The following is a 16,703-nucleotide window of genomic DNA, read 5'->3' as shown; positions in this document are numbered from 1 at the left end:
TGACTATCTGATATCGATAAAAGTCAATAAAAACATGACATCAATTTAACCAATTTTTTATATAAATTGATTTTATAACCAATAACACAATTCAATCCTACAGGAATCATGCCCAAATCACACTGCAAGGAATGACATTTGTAATGGTTTTAATAGTAAAAGCTAATAGTTCATAGTAGTATTTTAATGGAAAAATTTGCATCTCTGTGAAGATTTTATTGTTTTCTAGATGGTCAGTTCTCCTTTGTGTTAAATATAAAATTGCTTAACGCTACTTAATTCGAAGATGCCCGGTAGGACAGTCAGGAATTTCTCCTTTTAAGATACATTTTTGAAGTCTTTCGTGAAAAGCAAATGAATCCATACCGCTGTCACACATAATGAAAGGTTTTTTTTTGTTTTTTGTTTTTTATTTATTAACATTGTAGAACATTAACAAAAAAAGACAATCATAGTTTAACATTTACAACCAACCTTAGCTTACATACAAATATTAGAACATAATATTCATATCATTCATAAATACAATGAAGACAGTGAAAAAAAAATAGATAAATAAACAAACAATAAATTAAACAAAGTAGTGGAGTAGGAAGTTATTCAAATTATAAAACCAAAATCTTCCAACACTGAGTACAAATACACTGCTTTAGGGCTTTTCAACTTTTTCACGGTCATTAAATATACTCTGAATTCCTCCTTGACAGCCACTAACCGTGGAGGAATTTTGAAAAATTTACATTTGTGTATATAAAATTTCAATAAAAGCAACACATTATTAATTACAAAAAATAACTTTTTATCCTTAATTAATAGTCCAAACTTAATAAGTTCCCACGACAATATCAGCCTTACAGGGAATCTTTGTTGCAACCAGCTCAACGCATCGTTCCAGAATATGGTTACCAAATTGCACTGATAAAAAAAGTGTTCAACCGTTTCTATCTCTACCTTGCATATTTGGCATACATTTGAATTACCAACGTTAAATCTTACTCTTAAAAATTCTTTTGTTGGATATATATGATTCAGAATTTAAAAATGCACCTCTTTACATTTAGGATTAATGGGAAATGAAAGAAACACAGTCCTAATTTTACACACATCGTTCTTCTCATAATGACGAAAAATATAATTTCTCAATACTGGACCAGGAAAACAATGTTGTATTAAACAGTCTCTTAAGAATTTGTTGGAAAATTTTCTGTCAACAAAACTTACATGTTCTATAATAAGTGCTTGTAGTTCAGGAGTTATCATTGAATAAACGAAAGGGGTTTGGCTGCACGACGTAACCGAGCTGTTCCCAGGTCGAGAAAACTGTCGTAAAAACGTCGGCGATAACAGGAAGTGACGTCAGTTTCACGCATGCGCGGAACAAATCGTGTTTCCGGGACGGATCGGGTAGCGACAGTTCGTGAACTTTTCAGTGTAAACGGAAGTCATTTCAGTGTAAACGGAAGTCATTTTAGTATAAACGGAAGTCATTTCAGTATAAACGGAAGTCATTTCAGTATAAACGGAAGTCATTTCAGTATAAACGGAAGTCATTTCAGTATAAACGGAAGTCGTCTACATTTAGATGAACATGAACCTGAGAGCGATAATAGCCTTGACGTTCATTAGTCATTTACTTGCTTGTGCAAGTTGTAATGAAGATGATATAGCAGATTTCTTTAATAGCGTTTTACACTGCCTTACACGGATACAGCAGGATCCCAGGGAGACACTCTATAGAGATTTAGATAACCACGCCAGAACAATTAACAGTCTTTTGTCCGTGGTTCGTTCTGATCAAAATGTCGAAACCAGAGAACTCGAGACGTTGTACCGTACGCTGCGCCAAATAATCCCTCCGTTTGATGGTGTGAGAGCTGCTGGACAACTACCAGTCCCACCACCGACATCTAGAACAGGCCATAGAGGCCGTCCACGTTATGACATCTCGTATGAGCAAATGTCCCATTGTCTCCAGCTTGGATTTAACTGGCAGGGAATCGCATCCTTATTTGGAATAGATCGCCGCACTTTGTTCCAGCACAGACAGGATCTTGGGATTGGACCACTGGAGTTTACAGAACTGTCTAGCAATGAACTTAACACACTCGTCAGACAGATTTTGCAGAGAACCCCAAACGCGGGCGAGACCTACGTTCTGGGCAGCCTCAGGTCTCGCCACATCCGTATCCAGCGTTGGAGGGTGAGACAAAGTTTGCAAGAGATAGATCCCATCGGTAGATCATTCAGGCGCCGACGTGCTGTTAGAAGAAGAATTTATTCTGTGAAAACTCCTAACCAATTGTGGTACGTCCATCGGTTTATTTAACTACCTTAAAATATTTAGATTTACATATTTATCAGATGCTTTTTTTCCAAAGTGACTTACAGTGAATTCAAGTTATGTTTTTTTGTGTTTCTTACGTTCCCTGTGAATCGAACCCACAATGCTCTATCATTGAGCCAGAAATATACCGACAATTAATCACAACTAGTAGTAACCATAGTTTTTATATTATTTATATTATTATTAGGGAGTGTAGTGGTAACTATATTTGTAGTTAGTTGCTAATCAGTTTGCAAAAAAAAAATTACACCTTTACTGTTAAAAAAATCATGGTTATTTTTAATAAGGGGATTATTCCAAACGACACTCAAAATATGAGGGATAAAATATTTTATGGAAATAAACTAATTAATAATAATAAACTAATTGGTTATTCTCTTCCTAACAGGCATATAGATGGCAACCATAAACTGGTCAGGTGGAGGCTGGTTTTCCACGGGTGTGTTGATGGATATAGCCGCACCATTATTTACCTTAACTGCCTGAATAATAATAGAGCATTAAGTGTTCTATCTTTGTTCCAAGAAGGGGTTCAAAACTTTGGATTGCCATCTAGGATGAGATGTGACCACGGCATGGAAAACATTGAGGTTGCACGTTACATGTTAGACAGAAGAGGACTAAATAGAGGAAGTGTCATTACAGGCCGAAGTGTTCATAACCAACGGATAGAACGATTATGGGCAGAGTTGAACAGAGTTGTTTCATACTATTATTCAGACTTGTTTACTTTCATGGAGTACCAAGGTGTATTAGACTCTCTGTCTGAGATACATTTATTTTGTTTGCATTTCATTTACCTGCCTCGGATCCAGAGGGCAGTTAGGGAATTTAGGGACATGTGGAATAACCATGGACTGTCGACTGAAAGAGGACAAACCCCTCTGCAGTTATGGCACAGGGGTATTATTAGTCATATTGGCAATAACACCACAGCTATATCTGGTGTGTTAGCGAATGATGAACATTTTTTCATGAATGAAAACAACCAAGCACCTGAACTACACACCAGGAATAATATAATTGTTCCTGAAAACAGTTACCACCTGAATGACACTACAATGGAATATATTTATCGTACCTTTAACCCATTTCAGAATGATGAAAATCATGGAATTGATATGTTTTTGGCACTTGTACAATTAGTGGAAAGACAATCAAATTGAAAAGCGTAAAGCAATTTAATGTAAATGTTAGTTATGACCAATGTTTCGTTATAAACTTGAACTCAAAAGGTTGACAATTGTTGCATAAAAATGTTTTGGGTTAAACAACTACTTTTGACAAATTATTATTTATGCACCAAACCCATAAAAGGTTGACAAGTGTTGCATAAAGATATTGACCATTTCAGTTGAAAAACCAACAGCTAAGAAGAAATCTTGGCAGAACTTGTTTAACTTAGCATTGCAGGATATTAGTTAAACAGTTGACAGCATTACTAAACAAATGCCTGAAAAATAACAAGTTAGCACAACATTAACAATCATTGATTTAAAAGTATCTTTTACTCCTTACCAAATCCGTGAGTGTTATCAATGGCAAAGTCCATGTTGCTTTTAAAAGCACTATATGTGCTATACAGTGGTAAACGAAGACAGTTGATACATGTATTTGCAACTGGAAATCTTTGGGGAGTTTCTGTGTCATGATGAAATGCGATAGATGGCTGAGGATGAAATCCAATTGGTGGGACTTGATCGGATCCTGTAGCAAATGCTAAGATTGCTCCAAGCTTCTGTGACCCCTCCTCTAAATATATAGGAAAAAAGCAAAACATAAACGTTTATAAAATTTTTATAAATTTTGTGTTGCAGTGTTATTACAAAAATATAGCCTGCTAAATGTTTAAACAAATCTTGTTTTGCACAGTGCTTCTTAATAGAAAACTAAAGTTATTTCCAAGCTGAATTTACAAAAATATGGAATGTGGGATTTTTTTTGAAAGAACAGTGGACAGTTTAATGGTTCAATATTACTGTGTTCAGTATCAGATCAGTACTAAATGAAAAAACAACCCTGTTTTATTCATTTTGAGCGGTTATTATAACAGATCTTGGAATGTCATAAGCCAATTAGAATCAAATATTTCAGGGCATCATATGATACATTTACATAATGTAGAAATGGAGTTAGCTAAGCTATTACAATATCTTGGTAATTATTGAAGGCCAGATATCAATGTGTTGAAAAATCCTGCACCACACTTTTATGAAAAAAACTGTCTTTAAATCACAAAACAAATGAGAATGATTCGTAGCAATTCAATGAATTAAATTTAGCAAAGATGCTTTTTAATTTATTAGATGCTATCAACATCAAAAAGCTTATTAACAGGATTACCTTCCACATCTTGCAAGTAGTCCCTCCAGAAGGCTATAGCTTGGTTCTCATTTGCTCTTTTGTTGCTCCCATTCTCGGACCACTTTATTTCAAACAGGTCATCCAATATGTCTGCTTTCAGCTGATTTGGCTGGTGACAAAATGTAGATCTGAAAGCTTCTGGGTGTTGTTGGATTTTTTCAAGGATGCCTAGAGTTTTTAGTCCATCCCTAAACCTAAATTAATGGAATTCAACATGAATCATGATTAAATAACATTGATTCATAGAACTTCTTGCATTTATTATGATAATATGTTTGTTTCAAAATTGGTTAGGTATATTTTTGAAGTTCTAACAAACCTTTCAAATGGTCCACGAACTCGATTCATCACCTGAAACATCAGTATGTCTTCAACCAGCCTGTCCCTGTCGGCAATGCTCTTTAATTGCCTAAGACAACCTGCGTTGGCAAGGTAGTCCATGATGGGCTCTGTTGAGTGTTGTAGCTCTTCTAGAGTGGTGGCTTCAGAAATCTACATAGTAATAAATGCCACATACATTTCAAGTTAAACATTTCATTAAAGTTCATTAAATGGAAATGTTTGCCATTAATAACTAATAGTATATACTATAGTAAGCTTTGGATTTATTAACACACACAATTTTTTACTTAATCTGATAAAGCATGATTCCATAAGAAAATATTACTTTTATACTGTAGTTTGTAGGCAAACCTTTTGGATTTTATTATAAAGCTCACAATCAGCTACATCGTCCAAAACAGGATTGCACATGTCTGGGCCCTGAACTAAGCTGTCAAAGAGGGTCTTTGATAAACAACCCGGTGCAGGTCCTCCATGTACAAGACTGACTGCAACTGCTCTCCCTGCTATGAAATATCTGTCCTCCCTGATGGCTGATATAAATTAGAAATCATGTTAATACAGCAGATTTCACAGAAAAAATAACCATTATAAAATGTAGAGTACAAGTTTTCAAAAAGCAGAAATATTAATGATACCTTGGGAATCAAGTGCCAAGTTGAGACTGCCCTCTTTTCCTTCAAACATTGATGACTGCATCAGTGCCACTAGGAGTATCCGTAAAAATTCTCGCCTAGGACCACCCAGATCAATGGCTTCTTCAAACTTCCCTTTATCATCAGAAAACCTGATGACCATTCTGTTGTTTGGATTGTATGAGAGTCTTGTAAATCCACGGATTGCACCATCCAGCACAGCTGCGCGGTTGATGTTGAACTTGCAGTTTTGATTTGTATTTATTTTTGTTGACAGTTCTTCCAGTATTTGTTTAATAGACACTTCAACTGTAAGGGGAATTCTGAAAAAGAGTAAGCTTCATTCATATTGTATTCTAATATAAATTATTGATGAAATTTAGTTGTTATAAGTGAAGTTACAATGACTAAATACTCTGTTTGGCAACAATGTAACTGCATGAATTAATCAGTAAACAAGGTAAACTAAGCAGTATCAAATAAGTAATATGAAATATAATTAACAAAGGAAAATACACCAAAAGGTAACTTGTGTAATGCATATTGTAATGTGTGATACAGGTCAAAAATGTTTAGCTATACACAGTCTGTGATCTTTAAAAAGCCTGTGCAATGATGTTTCATGCATTCTGAATTGCTGTCTTCTCATGCTTGACATGTCCACTTGTCAAAAATGAGTTGGTCGTATGACGTAGTATTTCTGTGCTCGATTCAGTCCCCCAGTGTTTGTATAAGTTTCATAACAATTTTTCTTGGACAATTCTCCCGGTAAAGGCACGCAGGCATCAAGCCTTTGCAGCGAGAAGAGCACGCGAAGGAGCATGCGCGCGTAGTCAACCACTTGGAGCAAAAGAGAATGAGCATGTGCATTGGCGAAGTTCAAATATGTTTGTTTGTTCAATGCATTTGGGTGATAAATGATATGTAAACGGTGGATATACCACTGGATAAGGAGATCGTTTGAAACTGATAGACGGAGAGGTCCCAACTCTAAAAGATGCCAGACATGAATAGCACATGGTAGGTCAAACAAAATCAAATGTCTGTGATTTGTTGGAAATCACGTGTGTGTGCATAATGTTAACAAAACGAAAGTTAAGTGAATCAACATAACTGTACAGGGATAATGCGATTATGGCTTGTGTGCTTAAGTTCCACCCAATGCATGCCTCCAGCAGCTTGACTGATCTCGGAAAAATTATTGTACAGCTGTATCTGTCTTTTATAAATTGTGATGAAACTAAAAACTACGGATATTTGAAGGGTGTGATACTATTCTGCAAGTACTCAATAACTAATATGAGATATGCAGAACCTGTTTAAGTTAAGGCCGCTTTAACTAGAATTTTTGACAACTGAATAATACTCACGCATGGTCCTCAATGCTTGCCATTATGGCATGGCAAAGATCTTCATCATCTTCCTCATCCTCAGACACTGCCCGAATGAGAGAAATGTAGGTGTCATAATCACCCTCCCGGGAAGCAGATCTGGAGAACTGCTCACTGTCCCAACAATCGGGTGCTGAGCGAGGTCTTGTGCAAGGCAGGCCACTGGTGGAGGGCTGCGCACCGAAGGAGCTGGTGGAGGGATGCGCACCCACGGTACTCCTGGAGGCCTGAGCACTTATGGGGGACTGAGCTCTGGTGCAGGACTGAAAAGAGATGCTTTGAATCGAAGACTGAGAAGAGAAACACATTAGAAACAGCTTCAGTGCTTGGGAAGTTTAAACAACTAACAGTGGGCACTTACAGAGTCTTGTGTCGTGGACGGGCCAGTCATATTCTCTCCATTTTCAGAAACAGAATCTAATGACTGGCGGACACTATCGTCACAAGGCATGTCAACCTCAAAACAGCTGTCATCGGAGCTCTCAGATTCAGCCTTGGAAAAAAATATCTTGTAAAGAACAATAATAGCATAATATTTCTATGACTTCACATGAGTTAATATAAAAGCTTCCTTCTAAACAACAGTCTTGCCTAAAATAACCCTAAATGTTAAAAAACATTCATGAAAAGTAAAGAAATAGAAGTTTATTATTAATCATTCAACAAGCACAACAGTCTTACCAATAGTAGTGTTCTTGAGGGTCTCACATATAAGGCCTTTAATCTGAACACTTTTAGAATCAAGCTGCCATCTAGATCCTGGCCTTCACTTAACTTTGGTGTCATGAGTTTGTTGCCACATCCCATTAGTATTTCTAAACTGCACACAATAAAAAGAGCAGTACAAATACACCATGTACTAAAACATCGAAAAGAACATTTACATTATGATAAATACAACTTATTATAATAAAAAAATACTTTTACCTCACATCAGATGGCACTTTTTCTTTGAAGCCTTGTTTTATTTTTTCGAGTACCGTTGTACCGTCCCACGCCTTATCGATTTCAAAGGCATTTAATATGTGTCCAATTTCATGTAAGTGTTGCTTTTTCTTTTGTTTTACGACGACATTATCGTGTGGGGACGTCAACAATATAATATCCTTATTAAAGGTCCGATGGTATTGTGTCCTGGGTCTGTAAAAATAAACACAGCTTAACGAAAAGTAAGCAGAATTTATCATAAACTAATTGTACAAAAAATCGGGATAGAGGAAAGGGCATTCCTAGATGCATTTCTTACCTTTTCCTAGAGCGAGACTGCCAGTTACCATACTGCTGCCGAGCGTGAAATCGTGGCCCGTTAACTGCCCCGGCGGATGATGATGGCATCATTAGTCCGTTATTCGTGGTTGGTACAACAGGCGTCGAAGGCCGGAACAAAGCGCGCAATTCAGCTTCTGGTTCTGTTTGCCGCTGAGCACAATGCGACACGTTTGATTCCACGGAATCAGCAATTGACTTGATTATTGATGGCGAAGCAAGAACATTTCGCAAAATGCTAATAGCTTCGGTTGTTGCACGATCCCTGTCCATTGCAATTACCAACCTCGTGGAGTCGCCAGGTTACTTCCGTTTACACTGAAATGACTTCCGTTTACACTGAAAAGTTCACGCACAACCACACATGAAATCACTAGATGCCAGTCATTATATTTCTATAAGTTTGCATTATAGTTTGTATGTATGTGCGAGTGTTATATATATGTGTGTGTGTACCCAGAGTTTGTATGTATGTGCGAGTGTTTTATAGATGTGTGTGTGTACCCAGAGTTTGTATGTATGTGCGAGTGTTTTATAGATGTGTGTGTGCGCGGAGTTTGTATGTATATGTGCGAGTGTTTTATAGATGTGTGTGTGCTCGGAGTTTGTATGTATGTGCGAGTGTTTTATAGATGTGTGTGTGTGTGCGCGCGGAGTTTGTATGTATGTGCGAGTGTTTTATAGATGTGTGTGTGTGTGGGTGTGCGGAGTTTGTATGTATGTGTGAGCAATGTATATGTGTGTATGCGCGCTTTTATATATGTATTCATACGCGCAGTTTGATTTACACCCTATACGGCGCCTCATAGACATGTATTTATTGTGTCTATGGAGCACAACCAAGAAACCCCCTAGCGGTCATTTGCTGACACTGCAATCCAAAACCTAGAGAACACACATTCGATTATTGATTAATGATCAAGAGATAATCTATAACAAACTGATTAATAATCAATCGTTGAGTTGCAAATGGTGTTCTGTGAATTTTATTACAGAACATACAGAAAAGATGTTTATGTGTAAATGGATATCAGTGTGTGTACTTAAAACAATGAAGATGTTTGTGATTTCTTGTTCTCTGCAATGTATGTTTGCTATATTTATTGCTCTGTAAATTCAATCAGATGCATTCGTCATAAAAAGTTCCTCTAACCATGCTGCATGTCTGCACAATGAGCATTTGACCGTGTCATAGAAATGTTTTCATTATGGGTGAGGTCTGTAAGTTGTTCGCTGATCATGAATCATTGTACTGAGAACATACCAGAGTAATCCTGCAGAATTTTGTAATTCTGTAGTTTTGTGCATAAAACATATTAAGGAATGAACAGTTCAAATTCTCCCAACGTAGTCAACATTAAAACCATAATGAAATCCATATTAAAAGTAAAAAAGTGACTTCGAAGGGATCTCTTGGTCAAACGCAGGGAGGATAGGCTTGTGAAATCTTGTAATGTGTTGAAATCTCTCTCTGGGGTGGGGCACTAAGAAAACACTTCCTAGTGCAGTAAGCGGACTGCGGGTCATTCGGTTTGACATGGCGGCTGAATGGAAACAGAAGTGCGATTCAGAGTGGGCTTTGGGGGCTCACGGTGTTCCTATTCCAGATGGCGTAGATTGGAAGTCCGTGTATGAGAAGAAGCCCTTTGAGCGGAACTTGCTCCAGAACCCTTCGCCTTACGGTAATGTCGTCACACAGACCGCACGAGCTGGTTCACATCGCAGCACACAATCTCCTAAATGTGTATACTGACACATAAAGAGACATGGAGTATACTTATTTTTAAAAATAATTTACGTGTTTTTCGTGAGTTTAGTTATAGTTGCCAGTCGTTTTCGACACTGCTGCTTATTGTTATATCTTTAGTGTAGACTCATTTTAACTGTGACATATTGTTGGAAAGAACTTGAAACGTGTTATTCAACAAGACAATTCCTATGGCTAGCACTACGCGTGCAAGGGAATCACAGGAACGTGGATGTGAATGTTTGGCTTTATTAGGATTTTTCAAGAACTGTTTTTGTTGCTCAATGGCCAGGTGTGAACCACACCAACACACCACCTGAACCTCTTCTCACGGGAGAACGACCCCCTGCAGGCCAACCACCAAGGTTTGAGCCAGATGGTGAGTCTGGAGGGTTTGCTGTCTTTAACTATTGAACTATTTATAGAATAACTTATTAAACACTTTCATCATTGTTGCCCTAAGGTTATCAATGTTCACCCATTAAAAGTTATAAATCTGAATAACAATCATAGGCGACTTCTCTGGCTGGAGCACTAGTACAGAAGTTTTGCCCTATGATACTAGTGGGATTCCTCCAGGGGTTGTGATCTGCCAGTTGCCTCAGTACAAGTGAGTCCAGATTTTGTGAGAAAAGTGTTCATCTGATAAAAAGGCATTTAAAAGCATTGGTCACGTTCCTATGGCTTCTAGAACAAAGGTGGATATTTTATTACCTTTTATAAAATTTTAATGATTCTTGTGCATAGAATGTTATTAGTTCTATTATTCTGCTGTAATTTGTCTAAAATTCATGGCCTGGATGCATCTAGGTGGTTCTCTTTAGAGCAGCGTGTGGACCTGAAGGCAGAGGGTCTGTGGGACCAACTGCTGGATGAGTTTCAGCCAGAGATAGTCATTGAGGACTGGTGAGTTTGAACTGCATATTCTAATATATTTAAAGCTTTAGCTGTATGTTTACTGTGTTGAATAGAGGTTCAAGATGACTCTTACTCACCTGCCGAAATACATTTATAATTTAGAAACATCCATTTCATTTCAGCTGTGTTCAAACAATTAAATGATATCCCCTCTTTTTTATAAGGTATGAGGAAAGTCAGCTTCATAAATCTATTTATCTGCTTGACGTAAAGCTCTTGGGTGCTGATGGTAAGACGGTCATCAAAGAGCATACCTGTAGCCCTGAAGAAGAACTGGAGACTTATTCACACACTTGGAAAAAGGTCCACATCATTTATATTGATATACAATGTAGATCCATATATTAATATTCATGTATTTTATTAGTCACATGCCTACATGATATGTCTGTGTTTCTGGGTACTAGATCTCCCATGTATTCTCCAAGTACGGACCTGGGGTGAGGTACATTCACTTCCTCCACAGACTGAAGAACAAGTTCATGGTTGAATTGTTTGATACCAAGGTGACAGACAGCTCAGTTGTGATCAGAGTCACCAAATCTGTATAAATTTGGCCATCATAGCCAGGAAAACCTCGATAGTGCACAGATATCTTTATTGAAAAGAAATGCTAACTGTTGTATTTTGTTAAAATGTTTTCATACATTCCCTTTACTTTCATGTGTGTCCAGCAGCTTTACAGTGTAATAAAACATTAGACTACTGTTTATTGTGTGAAAAAAATTTCATTTATAATGACAGTTGACTAGAGACAATCTTCACCATGTTGTATTTTTGGCCAGAAGATGGCGACATAGCAATTATTTCTAACAAAATATCATAGTTGCTACAGTTATATTTACCCTTATAAAACGTAATCATATGTCAACATCATTTATTTTTATCACTGAGCTTTTCTTTATCTTAAGTAAAAAATGTGGTAAGAATTTCCTTTTCGAATAGTATTGCGCCTTTAAAGCAACTTAATAGTTTTTTGTGGAACATTCACTTCTCTAATATAAATGCAAAGCTCTGTTCTCAATTTCCCTTTAAAGCTTTTAAAAACACCCCTCTAACTTATTTAAACGCTTTAAATGGTTAAAAGAACAATTCCCACATAGTTTTGCAGTTTTAGTTTTTCAAGGTGGTTCAATAGTTTGGCCTTTGTCCCATTTTATAGAGCGTGGTATATATGGCCAGTGCTCAGGTAGTTTAGGAACGAAAGGTTCTCATCCACCAATCATGCGTCAGGTTGAGCTGTTGCGCAGTCTATCGCGTGTTGCGTTCGAAGATGCGCGCATGTTGAGGATGCTCATGCAGTTCCGGACAAAACACATAGACCACGAACAGTAATTGCGCGACCCTCACAAAGATTTGGAAATTCTTCAACAACGCCTGCCAATCATGTCTGTTCCGGTCTAAGTTCTTCTATATATATAGTACGGTAAGTAATCTTCCATAGACACAAAAGCGCGAAATATTGCCGGTTCTTTTGAAAGTTCTGTCAATTGATTTGCTGACTTCCACTGCATTTTTTAAGAACGAACATTCCCCAGACAGGTGACATATGGGACACTTTGAACAGGCTGAACCCTTCACTGTAAACAACAGAGTATTTCAATCCACAGCTTGGTTGGTTGTGGTATCTTTAGACTAATATCTTATTTAACTTGCTGTTACATAGCAGAATGTATGACGTTATGTTAGGTGCTCTGCAGGCGCAACAACAGTTCGCGTTTTGAATAATGATAAGTTACTGTGCCGGTTAACCTCGAGCTTACTTTGTGTGTGTTTTATTCTTGTATAATTTAGGAGTCGAGAAAAACTTAAAAGTCGAGGGTCCTGTTGAGTTGGTGTAATCAGGTTCGGTGTTATTATAAATGTAAAAAAAATATTGCAATCTACATATGCTATTTGATGAAGCATTTAAGATTTGCAGTTTAAACATTTTGCCTGGGCATTTCGAATAGCACCCCATTGTGAAACTAAAGGATTCAATGAGATCAACTGCAGCCGCTCAATTTAAGCGGCCACTCTCGCATTCTGGCACTGCGCAGTTGGCATCATCTGCCACTCACTGCTTGTGTGTTGAAAAGAAAATCTGTACGTTTTTTTTTCATTCAATCTGCGCATTTGATTCTATATCACAAGATGACCTTTGAGCTCGAACAAAACTTGAGAGCCTATATGTAGGCTACTAGTTATATATATTGAAATTATTCATTTGTTTGGGCACGTCCTCGGTAGAATCGACGGTCTCACGCTTATAAAGTGACCAATTTCTACTTAAAGTCTTGAATAACTTAAAAGTCACGATTGTCTGGTGGACGCTTGCGGTCACAGTGAAAATGATTAAACGGTAACCCGTCTAGCTCGGTGTTGTCTTTCGAAATGGAAAAAGAAAGGGAATATTTAGTTACAATCCTGCCTGGTCAGTCACTAACGTGGGTAAATGTGTCCGAATAGCTAAATGCTGCATAGATATGTCATTTGTGTTTGATGTATTGAACGACTCTGGGGCTGCAGTTGAATTTCGATTTTTTGTGTTACGTTTGGGAACCAGAAAATGTGAAGATATTACTAGGCAATTATTTTTATTTTAACTTAAGCTAATGTTCCTTTAGTTCAATTAGTGGAGCATTGGATTGGTAGCAGATACATGATACCAATAACTGTATAGCCTACATTAAATTTCTTTAAAGTTGCTTTGGCTACAAGCAGGTATTGTGTTAATGCAAAGGTTATGTTTTTTCTAACCCCTTAAACTCACCTACATATACATATTTTCTCTGTTTTAGATTTGAATTACATTAGTTTGTTAAAGGGATTGTTCGCCCAAAAATATAAATTGTTACGTCATTCAAAACCTCTATATGACTCTATATTCCTCTCTGGAACACAAAAGAAGATATTTTGAGATATCTCTGAGGACCATGTCCAGTCCAGTGTTGGTTGGTTATCGGCATTCTTCAAAATTTCTTGAGGGTGAGTAAATTCTGAAACAGTTCACATTTTTGGGTGAACGATTATCAACCACATTTCTCATGAAAATGTTAACTGGTCCCTACAATGTACCTGACTCATACACAGTTAGTGGTTGAAGTACCTAGGATGAAGGGGCATATCTAAACGGTAAAGTATCTAGTCCAGTAAGAGACGGCAACATGAGACTCAGCGTGTGATCAGCATTGTAAACCATCCTTACACATACACATAACACAATCACAATCAAAGATGTTCTCAATTACACTTTTATAGTATGTGTACTGCATTTATAAAAGTGTATTTGATAACATATCAAAACTACAGGGTGATTTTCATTTATACATTTATCCATGCTTTTCCCTCTCTGTCCAGGCTTGTAAGTGGGATGCATTTTGTCAAGAAGCCTTTAAGACACCGCTAGACAGACATCTGTTCTGTTCTTTGGACAGGTAATGCCGTGTTTGCATTGCCTGCAGAATGTGATACGCTGGAAGTGATGTAATACTGAAATGGAGCTTTTTAAGGTCATTTGCACTGGAGGAAATAAAGAGGAAAGGATTTCTTACTTAACTGGTGCTGCATAAGCCTCTTAATATATTAAATATATTGCATTTGTCATTACACTAAAATGTGTTTGAAATACACATGATAAAATACTACAGAATACAGTAATGGAATGTGTTTTTCTATGCTGTGAAACATCTGTTATTGTGGAAGGAGTGTATGTGTTTTCTCGCTATAATCTTTTGAGTTTTGACAACCATAGATAGCATTTCGAATGACTAGATATAGATTTGTAAGTTTGACTGTGTAAATATAGCCTCTGCTTTGATGTGACTATTAAATTTGTAAGATATATTTTTAGAAAAAACATTGTACAGTGTTTATAGATATAACAATGCATGTGCATGGCATGTATTGTGCATCACTGCAACATGCTCTTACACAAACACACTCTTGACCCCCAGTTACTCTCTCTTTCTCAGAGGGTTCGGATGAAAATGAAACGCTGCGGGTTCTAAGCTAAAGACCTGCAGCTGCTGCTGAAGTCTTGCCATCACAGAGAGCTCTACCTGAATCTGGCCTCCTGAGGTTATCCGAGTCCACCCTCCTCAAAACACCATCCCATGAGACACTAGTACGTCATTTGAGATTGTTTTGTCTAAGTGCTTCCTCAACCTCATTTACATATTTTTATGTCTTTCCAGAACATTTTAACTTAAGCAAGTTTAAAGAAAACAATCTAAACTCAGAAAATGCAACTGTGAGGTTGGCGTTGTCATTCACTTAAAATGGTTTTTATAACAGAATATCTGGTGAATGTTCACACTAGCAGAAATGTATCTGCGTTTTTGTCTGACTAAATGTGATTTGCCTAATCCTTGTGTCTGTGCACGCGTGTGTGTTTTCTGTGTGTGTGTGTGTGTGTGTGTGTGTGTGTCGTGCTAAATATTGCATAATGGTTGTGTCGTGATGAGTGGCGGGTGAAGTTGAGACTGCGGATCCTTCTAGAGTAACGCTGGCCAGGATGAGGGGCCACCGTAACACACACCACAAGACCTCAGCTCTCGGCCTCACCACTACAGTCTGATGTGTGTTTCTCTGTTGCCTCAACCGTGCCGTCTGGTTTATTTGACTCTGTGTATCTGTGTTTTTCACCTATTGCTGCTGTCCGACTAAAACCCTCATATCTTCCCTTTTTAGTCTGACAGCAACCATAAGCATGTCTGCTGTTCCAAGGGACTATCCATGTGCCTCATCCATGTGTCTGTGAGGTGACCTGGTGGTCTCAGTTCAGTACATTTCAGTTATGTAAACATGTCCATGTATAAAACTGACACAGGTTCCAGGTCAAATGATCAGAGTCTCTGATCAGAGCACTTGATCTAAACCTGTCATTAGTTAAGCACCTGATCTTCAATTGATCTGCAACAAGTTAATTATTTAATGCATGGATGGAGACCATGAAAGCAAGAGTAGAGTTTCTCAGTCAAATGCTAATGTTAGTCTGTCAGTCACTTGCACTGTGTGCATCTGTACGTGGATACACGTGACTGTGTGTTTGTGTTTATTAAGCAGATCAGTTGTTTGTTTAGACCTACATGAAGTTGTTTAAATTTGACACAGACTTAAGGATTTTCTACCTGTACAGGTAAACTTCTTTTTAGGTACAGTTACAAGTTAGGGGTACCAAACTGTACATTTACACAATAGACCCTTATTATGGTCCAATTATGTACCCGATTGGATGTTTTTATACCTGTATAGGAAAGAACCCTTAAGGTAAGACTTTTGTACTTTTTTCTGACAGTGAATGTTACAAGCTTCTGTTTTTTCTTTGTGTGTGTTTGTTTTGACAGAAATACTAAAAACTAAAAGATGTATATAAATTGAAGACTAAAAGGTTTTCCACTCATTTACCTAAATAATCCCTAATTTGTGGTAGCCTATCCTACACGTTTGACCTAAAATACACAGGCATTGTGAGAAAAGTAAATTCCAACTCCAAGTTGCTTCTCGTTTTAACATGTAGTGCTGTTTTCATGTAGTGTGTGAAGATAACTATATAACTGGGTGGTCCGGGTGTGTTATAGTGCAGGGGTTTTCAAACTTGTGGATCGCACAATAAGAAAAGGTGGCTAGTGCAAAGTTCACCGGCTCTTGCTGTGAACGACACAAATACTGATTATTCCAATTAATGACTACAATAACAGTGGTTTTGATATATT

The 16,703-nt window shown here is 37.4% G+C and overlaps 2 protein-coding genes across 2 annotated transcripts; one reads left to right on the top strand and one right to left on the bottom strand.

The window, feature by feature from the left end:
• Positions 1-3,508: 3,508 nt before the first annotated feature.
• LOC306902563 (G2/M phase-specific E3 ubiquitin-protein ligase) lies at positions 3,509-8,678 on the bottom strand. Its single transcript, XM_079471211.1, has 11 exons — positions 8,629-8,678; positions 8,323-8,495; positions 8,004-8,216; positions 7,758-7,896; positions 7,438-7,569; positions 7,056-7,366; positions 5,689-6,008; positions 5,402-5,583; positions 5,028-5,200; positions 4,688-4,902; positions 3,509-4,096 (listed from the first exon to the last, which is right to left on the bottom strand). The coding sequence occupies exons 2-11, from the start codon at positions 8,412-8,414 to the stop codon at positions 3,852-3,854; spliced, it is 2,022 nt and encodes a 673-aa protein (XP_079327337.1). The 5' UTR covers positions 8,415-8,495; positions 8,629-8,678; the 3' UTR covers positions 3,509-3,851.
• Positions 8,679-9,507: 829 nt separating this feature from the next.
• Positions 9,508-11,717, top strand: nccrp1 (P1, F-box associated domain containing). The gene is made up of 6 exons (XM_079487637.1): positions 9,508-10,024; positions 10,382-10,468; positions 10,603-10,699; positions 10,900-10,995; positions 11,172-11,310; positions 11,415-11,717. The coding sequence occupies exons 1-6, from the start codon at positions 9,880-9,882 to the stop codon at positions 11,556-11,558; spliced, it is 708 nt and encodes a 235-aa protein (XP_079343763.1). The 5' UTR covers positions 9,508-9,879; the 3' UTR covers positions 11,559-11,717.
• The last annotated feature ends 4,986 nt before the right edge of the window (positions 11,718-16,703 follow it).

Source organism: Barbatula barbatula, assembly GCF_947034865.1.
Source record: "Barbatula barbatula genome assembly, chromosome: 2".
NCBI lineage: Eukaryota > Metazoa > Chordata > Actinopteri > Cypriniformes > Nemacheilidae > Barbatula > Barbatula barbatula.
The sequence above is the reverse complement of the archived record's forward strand: the minus strand, read 5'-3'. Positions and strand labels throughout refer to the sequence as shown.